At 36.8% G+C, this 12,066-nt stretch overlaps 1 protein-coding gene across 1 annotated transcript; it reads left to right on the top strand.

The window, feature by feature from the left end:
* The first annotated feature begins 1,217 nt into the window (after positions 1 to 1,217).
* On the top strand, positions 1,218 to 5,399 carry LOC111194525 (CMRF35-like molecule 5). Its single transcript, XM_022678878.2, has 5 exons — positions 1,218 to 1,316; positions 3,672 to 3,995; positions 4,108 to 4,425; positions 4,563 to 4,596; positions 5,151 to 5,399. The coding sequence occupies exons 1-5, from the start codon at positions 1,280 to 1,282 to the stop codon at positions 5,167 to 5,169; spliced, it is 732 nt and encodes a 243-aa protein (XP_022534599.2). The 5' UTR covers positions 1,218 to 1,279; the 3' UTR covers positions 5,170 to 5,399.
* Positions 5,400 to 12,066: the final 6,667 nt, after the last annotated feature.

The following is a 12,066-nucleotide window of genomic DNA, read 5'->3' as shown; positions in this document are numbered from 1 at the left end:
TCTGACTTACAGCCAATGAAAACCCAAGAAACAGCATCTCAGAACATTACAATATTTTATAAGACCAATTGGTACTTTTGACAGTGTGGACAGTGTGCCAAGTCCTGCTGGAAAATGAAAGAGGGAAGCATGAAGTGCTGTAAGATTTTGTGGGAAAACAAAACTGCACTGACTTTAGACTTGATAATAAAACACAGTGGATCAACACCAGCAGATGACATGTCTCTCAAAACCATCACTGATCATCAGTAAATTTTACATTTCATTTGTAAATCAAGGGAGCAGAGTCTGGAGGAAGAGTGGAGAGACACACAGTCCAAACTGCTCGAGGTCTAGTGTGAAATTTCCACCAATCAGTGATGGTTTGGAGAGACATGTCATCTGCTGGTGTTGATCCACTGTGTTTTATTATCAAGTCTAAAGTCAGTGCAGTTTTGTTTTTCCACAAAATCTTACAGCACTTCATGCTTCCCTCTGCTACTGACAACTTTTATGGAGATTAGGATTTCATTTTCCAGCAGGATTTGGCACACTGCCCACACTGCCAAAAGTACCAATCAGTCTTACATAATATTAACATTTTCTGAGACAATGATTTTTGGGTTTTCATCGGCTGTAAGCCATAATCATCAACAATAAAATAAATAAACGCTTAAAATAGATCACTGTGTGTTTAATACATCTATATAATATATGAGTTTCACATTTTAAACTTAATTACTGAATGAAAAGTAACTTTTCAATCATGATCTAATTTTTTGATATGCAGTAGTATATCTGTAAAGGCTTCCACAGAGGCTTGCCTTAAATTCTAGCTTGTATTGCCCTCTAGTCGTGCATTCCAGGTACTGCATTGGCATACTCTATTTAACAGTGTAACACAAAGGTGCTGTAATGTTCTCCCTACCCGCTCAGGTAGAAATCGCTCCACTTCACATCCAGTGCATTAGTTCCCACACACATATCTTATAGTTCAGTGCAGTATATTTTATATCCAGATTTCATGGTGCACAATACTAGTTCTTGTCCCATGACATATGGCATGTTAGTGTTATATACTGCAATATCAATACAGTATAAATAACACTAAAAAACAATTTTAAGTATTTTAGTAGCTTAATTCATTAATAAACTTTATTCATATTGGTTGGTGAGTCTCTTCTGTGGTCAGTCCCCTATATGAGCAATCAGGAACTGGTACTTCTGCTGCAGCCACACTCCTGTCAACTAAAAAAAGACTCAGGAAGTAAAACGATCTTATATTTTCTCACGATCGAACATGGAGCGCTTCTGGATCTTCCTTTTCTTTCTCAGCAGTAAGTAGACCTTTAATATATATTTTTTACATTTTTCCTTCAGTAAACTATTTATGGGTCATTATTAAATAATGTGCTTTTTGGCATCTCATAGCTCTAAAAATATTTTTTGTAACTATCATATGGTGTCACATCAATGTTAAAAATTTGAGGGCGCAACAATAAAAGTTTGGGCGCAAAAATAACAGGTGAAAAAAATTAACCAGAGTGTTTTAACATTTTGCGTGTGTAAATTAACTTCTCGTGAGCACAAATGTGAAACTAGCAAGCAACAAAAAGTGAGTCGTGTGCGCGCTGAAAAAAAAAAGTTGCTCTCGAGCTTCATTTTTGTCCATTTGGGTGCTTTTTTTCTTTGCGCACTGTGTGAATTACCTGCAGCAGCACATTGAGTGTTTTGCACTGGAGTTTTGAAAGGGGTTGTTTTGACAGTCCAAACTATAAGTATTTTACAAAATACTATATTAACAGTTTAAACACATTTATGTACATACAAATGTGTTTAAACTGTTAATATAGTATTTTGTAAAATAATTATACAGATTCAGCTTCACCGCTGTTCAGAAGTTTAAATCGCGGTAGCACCGCAGTTTCCGCCTTCTTTTGACAGATCTGTTAAGGTGATTGGCTGCAGTAAAAAATGATGGACAGCTTGGTCTATCTGATGAGTGACTTAATAAAAAGTGATTGACAACGAAAGTGTAGTATCTGATTGGCTGCAGTCGAAAATGATTGACACATGCTCCGCCCTTTAGCCACGCCCACTGGGGGGCTCCGGGCTGCAGCATTACATAGATGGCCTTCCTCCGGCTCGTGGAGGTAGGCGGTCCGTTACGAAACCCGAAGGTATCAGCCAATAGCGTTCGCTGAGGGAGGTGGCCCTGACTTCGCCCCTAAACTGTCAAAACCACCCCTTTCAAAACTCGAGCGCAAAACACTCAGTCGAGCACAAACTGCTGCTGCAGGTAATTCACACAGCACGCAAAGAAAAAAAACACCTGAGAGGAGAAAAATAAAGCTAGAGAGCAACATTTTCTTCAGCGCGCACACGATTACCCTTTTTTTGTTGCTCGCTATTTTCACATTTGTGCTCACGAGAAGTTAATTTACACACGCAAAATGTTAAAACATGCTGGTTAATTTTTATCACCTGTTATTTTTGCACCCTCGACTTTTGACATTGACGTGACACCATAGGTGCTCCCTTGCGCAGGACACGAGTCCGCAGCCAGTGTTGTGCCAGTTCACAGCTTTTCTGAACTAGTTCAAGTTCAGTTCATACATGCTCCAAAGTGAACAGTTTACGTTCAAAGTTCACAATTTTAATTCTGAACTAGTTCAAAGTTCAGTTCATTTTACTTTTTTCGTGAGATATTCAAATAAATACTTTTTTTCACACTACAAGCTAGAAATCACTATACGTTCTTTGAAACTGATCATTGTAGACATTTGCTCATGACACTGTAATTGTGGGTTTCTCACCAGGTGATGAAAATGTTCATAAGGAGAATCGGTGTCTGTCTCCGTGCCATCACTTCCACTAGCCATTTTTTTATTGCATTGCAGTTCTCTCTCTCTCGCCCTTGCGCTCCGCACTCACATTGTCTCTCTCTCTCTCACCCTCACGCTTCGGGCTCTCTAGCCAACGTTCATTTACAGTGATGTCTGCCGTTCTTGACACTAATTCATGTTCAAGTTCTTTATTAAAAAATGTGTTGCGTTCAGTTCAACGTTCACGAAAAAATGAGCGTGTTCAATGAACGCGTTCTTCTGAACTCGTTCACGCACAACACTGACCGCAGCGCTGCCTCGCACGGGGCACAGCCGACCGCGGCGCTACCTCCCTCGTGTAAAATGCAGTCAATATAACACTAAATACAGGTGATAAAAAGGTTTAGAATTGCTGTATTTCTCCTCTCTCCTCTCACTCGTACTCTAAGTTCTCTGTCTAGTCTAAACTTTGTGTAGATTGTGTAGATTCAGCCTGCTGAATTTGGCAACCCGAGGTAGTTTCGTGGCTGAGGAGGGGTGGGAGGGGCAGACTACTCTCTGTGGTGTTTTGAAATTGGACCGCTGTAGCCTTTTCACATGTCCGCTTTCAGTTCCTACAGAATGCAACTGGTAAAATGTATTAAAATTAACTATAGAATACGTTAAGTGAATAATTACACAATCATCTTCTATGTTTGCAATAATGTATTCATTCAGAGTTAAAAATGTATGAAAAATGTATTGGATGACAAGGACACAGTACATCAAAAATCAGACATTAAAGTCTTATAGCAACATACCGAACATCAGATATTTTTCTCAAATCATTGCTGTAACTGTGGTGTTTATTCTGTTGTGTCTCTGCAGGTATTGCAAGTGGGAGCTCACAGAGGGAGTTATCTCTTCAACATGGAGGAACGATCACCATCCCGTGTGATTATGAAAGGCAGTATATACAGCATAAGAAATACTGGTGCTATGATGCTGCTTCAGCATTCAACTTCTGTACGGTTCAGGCGTACGCTAACAATACAGCAGATAGAGTAACAGTGACTGAATACCCAGATCAGAATCTCTTTACTGTTACTATGAGAAATCTGCAGACTGGAGACACTGGATGGTACTGGTGTGCTGTGGAGATTGATGGTGGCCCAGATGTTCACGAACAAATTTATATCACAGTGAAATCAGGTATTAAATTATAAACAGCACACACTGAATAATAATTATGTATTATATTATTTTTATCACAGTGATATTAATTTCAGACATTATTACTGAATGACTTTTCATTGTGTCCAAGGTGCAGTTCCTGATGTATCTGTGGTGGAGAGCAGTGTGGGGGGTCAGGAAGGGGGCGTGGTCAGGATCCAGTGTCTCTACAGTGCTGGATATCAGTCTGAACAGAAGCAGTGGTGCAGATCTAAAGACCAGTGGTGTTACAAAGTGGGGAGGACTCACACATCCCAGAATTCAGCAGTGCAGATCAGTGATGATAAGAAAAGTAGATCCTTCAGTGTGGAGATGAGTGGACTGAAGAAGAGTGATGCTGGCTGGTACGGGTGTAGAGTTGGAAGACTAGAGGTTCCTGTTTATCTCAGCGTCAGTGATGCAGCTCCAGGTAGGATTGATTAACATCTGATTGATTGAGTTTATCGAATTGCATAAAATGTAAATTATTGGGCATTTTTAAAAAACTTACATAATACATAAATTTCATGTATTTATATTATCCAGTATCTATAATTTGCTCAACAGAAGTCACCAAGTATTCTGGCACTGAGAAACTCATGTAAGTTTAAAAACCTCAAAATTCTGTGTTGTTGACCTCTACAGTTTTACATAACTCAAAATTCTGTATTGTTGTTCTCTACAACTTTACATAACTGAAAATTCTGTGTTGTTGTTCTCTACAACTTTACATAACTGAAAATTCTGTGTTGTTGTTCTCTACAGCTTTACATAACTCAAAATTCTGTATTGTTGATCTCTACAGCTTTACATAACTCCAAATTCTGTGTTGTTGACCTCTACAGCTTTACATAACTCTAAATTCTGTGTTTTTGATCTCTATAGCTTTACATAACTCCAAATTCTGTGTTGTTGACCTCTACAGCTTAACACATCATTTCCTGTTTTGTCTTCTTTTTTTTTTTTTAATAGGAACGTGCTCATTTTAAATATGCCAATTTATACACAGCAGCCAGCCTGAACTGGCTTCTGTAAACCAAAAAAGCCACATTTTCTGCCACATTACTCAAACAGTGTAGCACGGTGAACAGATGCCTTATATACAGATTCTTTATATACATTGTGATTTTATTCCTGCTTTGTTTTATTTTCCAGAGAGTTCTGCGTCGCATAGAATAATCCCACAGCAGGAAGCCCTGCTGCAGCTTCACTTTCATTAGGATGGGTTTATTTTGTAGTGTCTGTTGCTGCAATTCTTTTGTACTAGTTTGTTTGCAGTTTATAGTACAGAGTATTGTAGAGTATTGCTGAACCTAAACCTGCAGACCAACTGCAGCATCAACCCCACATCATTTACTTACTTACATCCAGGTGGTGATGTTTTTTTGGTCAGGGAGTGTAGATCCCCTTGTTTTTCACTTTACCTCTAGGTGGTGCTAATGTTATGGCTGGTCAGTGTAAACTAGATGAAGTACTGATTAGAAGAGAGTCTGGATATTTTTGAATATACAGTGTTTATATAATTGTATTAGTGTTAAGCTGTAGTTACCACATGGGACGTGTTGTATTGCCATTGTTAAAAGGGCCCCATTCATGGAAGACTGAATTACTGACATTTCTGAAATAAAACAGTTTAATTAGGTTTGATTTAGTTTGTAAACTGGTATGTTTTCTTGTCCATATATTCAAAATTAAATGTAAAAACAGGCTGATTTGTGATGCCACAAAATTATTCATACATGTTATTTGCCTTTTTTGCTTAAGAAAGAGCTTTTCAGAAACAAAACATAATAGAAAAGTTTCACAGACAGGAATTAGGCTTAGTCTTGGGTTAAAAAGCATTGTTAATGGAGATTTATGTATTAAAAAGAGAAATATAATGTAGTCTAATACTAGGCTTATTCCCTGCATGGAATGTTTAAGGGTCAGTTTCACAGACAGGGATTAAGCCTAGTCTTATGACTAGTCAACACTTTGAATGGAGTTCTCGAGGAATAAATTAGCAACTTTATATCTTTATAAGAAATTATAAGATGAATTATATGAAAGGAAAGGAGAGAGTGGACTTAATGTGCTTTACTTTATAGATCTTTCAGAAAATGCAAAAATAGGAGTGCACTGATGCCGTCAGTGTGATTTACTTTGTTTATCCGATTTATTTGGCATTTGTTTTTTTAAATCATCTAAGTCAAACATTTCATAATCATGTATAGATTAATGCAGTTTAAATAATAGAAAACTGTTACTTACCTCAAAATGTGGCGCTCAAAGGGACAAGCATTTCTGTGCTGCTTAGAATATGCTATGATTTATTTTTAAAAAACAAATATTGCTCAATTGATGGCTTAAGAAGGATTAATTCTTACTATAACTATTCTTACTATGGGGGGGGGGTAACCTCCCTGAAATCAACTTTTGCAACTTGGGATGTCTGTAATTCTGTTCAAAGTGTGAAACTCATATTATACATAGATATTACACACAGAGTGATCTATCTTACTGTGTTTTATTATCAAGTCTAAAGTCAGTGCAGTTTTGTTTTCCTGCAAAATCTTACAGCACTTCATGCTTCCCTCTGCTGAAAACTTTTATGGAGATGCAAATTTCTTTTTCCAGCAGTACTTGGCACACTGCTCACACTGACAAAAGCCAGACAATTGGTCTTATATAATATTAACATTTTTTGGCTGTAACAATAAAATAAATAAACGCTTAAAATAGATCACTGTGTGTTTAATACATCTATATCAGGGGTCACCAACATGGTGCCCGCGGGCACCAGGTAGCCCGCAAGGACCTTATGAGTAGCCCGCAGACCTGGTCTAAAAATAGCATTTTTGTTGCTATTCTTTTTTTTTTTTAAATCACAGTTGCATTGGTGTAATTTTAGATTATATTAGATTAATATTAGCTTAGAGATAGCCTATAGTTTATATATTATTATACAATATAATGTAATATAATATGTAATATTATATTAAAATATAATATAATATAAAATGTAAACAATTGCAGAGATTTATAAAAATAGTGTTGCATATTGATATCTGTGTCTTCACATAGATGAATGTCATTAATTATTAATAATAACATATAATTAAAGGTAAATTGAGAAAAGTTGTAATTTCATGAGTGTGTATCAAACTGGTAGCCCTTCGCATTAATTGGTACCCAAGAAGTAGCTCTCAGGTTCAAAAAGGTTGGTGACCCCTGATCTATATAATATATGAGTTTCACATTTTAAACTGAATTACTGAATGAAAAGTAACTTTTCAATGATGATCTAATTTTTTGATATGCACTAGTATGTCTGTAAAGGCTTCCACAGAGGCTTGCCTTAAATTCTAGCTTGTATTGCCCTCTAGTCATGCATGCCAGGTACTGCATTGGCATACTCTATTTAACAGTGTAACACAAAGGTGCTGTAATGTTCTCCCTACCCGCTCAGGTAGAAATCGCTCCACTTCACATCCAGTGCATTAGTTCCCACACACATATCTTATAGTTCAGTGCAGTATATTTTATATCCAGATGGCAAAAGACATGGTGCACAATACTAGTTCTTGCCCCATGACATATGGCATGTTAGTGTTATCGACTGCAATATCAATACAGTATTAATCAATTTTAAGTATTTTAGTCGCTTAATTCAGTGATAAACTTTATTTATCTTGATTGGTGAGTCTCTTCTGTATGCAGTACCTATATGAGCACCTCTAGCAACCAGGAACTGGTGGTGCTGCTGCAGCCTCACTCCTGTCAACTAAAAAAAGATTCAGGAAGTAAGATGATCTCATATCCTCAAGTTTTATTCGAGATAAGAACAGATCGAACATGGAGCGCTTCTGGATCTTCATTTTCTTTCTCAGCAGTAAGTAGACCTTTAATATATATTTTTTACATTTTTCCTTCAGTAAACTAATTATGGGTCATTATTAAATACTGTGCTTTTTGGCATCTCATAGCTTTTTTTTTTTATCTTACTATGCATGTGCCCACCCTGTTGTTCTAGACAATTACACAGTGGATAATTTTAGTGAAAACTGGCATTTAATGCAAACATCACAGCTAACAGAGTTATAAGAACTTATTACAAGAACATTTAGGTTGGGTTCCTCTGGAGAAGGCCTGTATGTGCTAGTCTTCACACTCCCGGTGTTGAGGCATTACTAGTCATAGGTGGAATAATTGGTGGGTAATTGGGTGTGTAAATTGGGAGAAATGGAATAATTAAAAAAAAGTATCATGCGTTGTCCTCATATGAGGATGCACATCTGAAGAGGTTAAAAAAAAACGTCCAGAAAACAGTTTCAACAACTTTCTAAGAACATTCATTGTAGAGTTGAGAAAATGTTCTGCTAACCGAAAAATATCTGGGATTTTGAATTGTTCTTTCTGATTTTGTTTTGTTTCTAAGGCACATTTTGAAGTTGGTAAATAATTTTAATTACAATGATATTTTAGCATGACGGAGTGGACAGCTTAAACTTTACCTCTTTCAGATAAATATGAAAACAATGAGGAATATTAAGTGAAATTAATATCATTAATTGCTAAACATGCAGTAGCAAGTGCCTTCAGTCATCTGGAAACAAGGTGGCCAAATTATTATTTTTCTCCTGTAAAAACAGTTGTGCAGCCTAAACCGTAAGTCATAGAGAAATGAAACTTAGTAGGTAGATGTAGGATCAGTGCATCTCGGTGAACAACAAAAATGGCACCGATTGGTCAAGTGGTGGCGCTATAAACAAGGAAATTCATTTTTCACAATTTTCTCAATAACTCAAAAACCATAAGACCTACATTCAAAATTCTTTTTTTGATGGATTCCTTGGGTCAATACCAACAACTTTCCAATTTGGACCATGCACTTCCGTCTATATAGATTTTGTGCTAATTTGCATAATATGCAAAACCTACTTTTGCAAACTAGTCCTAGGAATTTTGACCAATCCTGGCATGTTTGGTATCAAAACACTCGTGAGAGCATGCGCTTCAATATTCATTAAGAAAAAGTTGAAATATGTAAACAATATGGCCGCCATATGCAAATTAGTCCTTCCGGATATATGCCCCATTCACTTCAAGAGGTAAATTTGGAGCACTGTTTCTCAGCAACCGTGCAACCTAGCAAGTTGAAACTTTGCATGCAGAATCTATCATACAGCCTCTAAAGGATGTTCAAAGGGCAACTTAACCAATCAACATGGCTGAACACCATCAGCCAATCAGCATTCAGCAGACATTTTGGCAGGCTGAATGTTGCCCAATCTGGATGATATTTGGCAGTTATGTTCAGGTGGAGACACTGTAGTGACCTGCAAAGTGCTGAAACAATCCGCCCACTGGGGGGCGCTGTTCCAAAAAAACGAGTATATGTCAATCATGCTGTACTATTTTGACATCTAATTGTTTTTGCCATATTTAGTACAGTGGCTCTGACAAATTTCTCAATACAACTATGTTTAAAAAGTGCTTTGTTCATTCATAATTGCTAATTGTTTGAAAATAGCTATATTGAAACTACTCTCTGGATATTTGGCCTATCACCTCCATTTCAGTCTTGCTGCACACTGTAGAGTCTCTAGGTAAATGTTCATTAAAAACATTTGTGAAAATTTCACATACAATACTCTCCAGGCATCAAGCAATCTGTGCGTCCTTGGAATTTCTAACCTAAATTGCTGTAACTCTGCAGTATTTGCTGTAATCTCACAATGTTAAAGACCTCTGTACAATATCACTCTGATGAAGCGCCATTTAATACAGAACTAGATTAAGAATAACTTGACATTACATGTCATATCAGAACATTCACTCCTTTGTGCCTCTTCTCAACATTAATAACAGGTGAAAGACTTTTGATCATTTTAAATGTGACAGAATGTCTCCAATTGTGTTAGACCTGCTTACACATCACCATCCTATGCTCTAGTAGGCACCATTGTGCAAGTTGGTGCTTGAACCCGACGATTGCCGCTTGCGGCTATATTTATTATTGCTATTTATCTTTGAGTTGTTATCAATATTGTAACATTAGTGTTAGTATTAGATTCATTATTTAATAACAGTTTTATATCCCAGTCAAGAACATTTAATTGCAAAATAATTCGCAAAAAAATAGTATCTCATTTCTGTTCTTGACCCTCCTGAACTCTCTGCTCTCCTCTATGATTTTTTTATTATTGTCTTGTGGTTCTTATTGTTGTAATTAAGGAAGATTAATTTTAGTCTGGATTTGTACACTTTTTGGCCAAGGGTATTTTTTAAAGTAGCCCAAGAAAATGCAGCCCGCCACCCCTGAATTTTTACCCGCGACTAGATTTTCAAACAAGCCCAATTTAGAAGGAAAAACTGCAAACCTGCTTGGAAATAGAACACTGTGAAGATTTCACTGATGTCAAAGGTTACTTTTCCTAATGCTGCCCTCAAGTCGTGTCAGAAATATCACCGTATTTACAAGATGGGAGCACATGAATGACAACACAAACTCAAATTTCTAGATAAGGCCTGAGTTTTCCAGTTGGGGGCGTGTCAGTAACAAGAGGTCAATAAATTGATGCTTACAGTTCTGATATTGTTACAACACTTGCAGGTTGTTATTAGCTAACTAATAAAATCACTAGCACTACGTGAAAAAACGCAAAAGTTTACTATGATTCACAGTTCTAATGGATTAAAAAGATCCCTCACCTAATCTTATTTGCTTCATTCTCTTGGATTAGGCCAAATTAAACCTCCTGTTTTTATAATAGTAGGCCAAAAGAATAAACAAAAGGATTTTCCTAAAGCCTCCATTTTCACCTGACACATATCAAGTCTTAATTACAACTTCCAACCTCGTAAGTAGGAATTTGAGGACTTGAAGTAGTGCTGGACGATATGGCCAAAAATTATATCATGATATATTCCATAATTTCGGTCGATACGATATAATTTCGATATCGACATAAATATTTTGAAGGCCTCAGAAAAACTGCTAAGAATCCCTGCAATGAAAATCTATGCACTACTGTCTGAAATTTTAATTTAAGTCTTTAAAGCCTTCTCTCACAAAAACTTTAGAAATACTTTAGAAATAAAAAATGGTCAAAATAAACCAATGATCACTTTTAATTGCTTATAGCAAAATAAAAACATGACATCTCTGTCAAACACAAGCCTATAACCTATATACAGTACAAGCCAAAGGTTTGGACACACCTTCTTATTCAATGCGTCATGACATGAAAGAAAATGCATTGAATAAGAAGGTATGTCCAAACTTTTGGCCTGTACTGTACATATTACCAATATAAATAACTTTACCATTTACAACAGAGGCAAAGCTTCTTATTCTTCTGTAAAAAAAATTAATAGATCAAAACAAAAGTGTTTCAACCAGGATAAGGAAAAAAAAGCCTTCCTATACATAAAAGGAACATGATATCACAGTCAAATAAGCAAACCTATAGGCTTTTATAACTATAAATAACTTAGATACAACATAAACTATAAAAGTGTTTCAGCCAGAATAAGGAAATTTAGGAGATTTTAAAAGAAGATTTTAGATGCTGACCGGAGCGCGGCCGAGTTTCAGCGCGAGAGATTTTAGATGCTGACCGGAGCGCGGCCGAGTTTCAGCGCGAGAGATTTTAGATGCTGACCGGAGCGCGGCCGAGTTTCAGCGCGAGAGATTTTAGATGCTGACCGGAGCGCGGCCGAGTTTCAGCGCGAGAGATTTTAGATGCTGACCGGAGCGCGGCCGAGTTTCAGAGCGAGAGATTTTAGATGCTGACCGGAGCGCGGCCGAGTTTCAGCGCGAGAGATTTTAGATGCTGACCGGAGCGTGGCCGAGTTTCTGTAAATAATACACATCGATATGACACAAAAATGATATTACCGTTATTGAAACATTTATCGCGATAAATACCGTTATCGAATTATTGTCCAGGCCTAGCTTGAAGGTAGCATTATTGTTTCTTTGACTTCTTTTTTAGTTAAATAGATAAATGAATAATTGAAATGCCTAAATTATCAGTAATCGTCTTTGAAACTATAGGGAAATATAACTGTGTATGAAATATGAATT

This window comes from Astyanax mexicanus, chromosome 4 (assembly GCF_023375975.1).
Source record: "Astyanax mexicanus isolate ESR-SI-001 chromosome 4, AstMex3_surface, whole genome shotgun sequence".
NCBI lineage: Eukaryota > Metazoa > Chordata > Actinopteri > Characiformes > Acestrorhamphidae > Astyanax > Astyanax mexicanus.
This window is presented reverse-complemented; position numbering and strand designations above follow the sequence as displayed.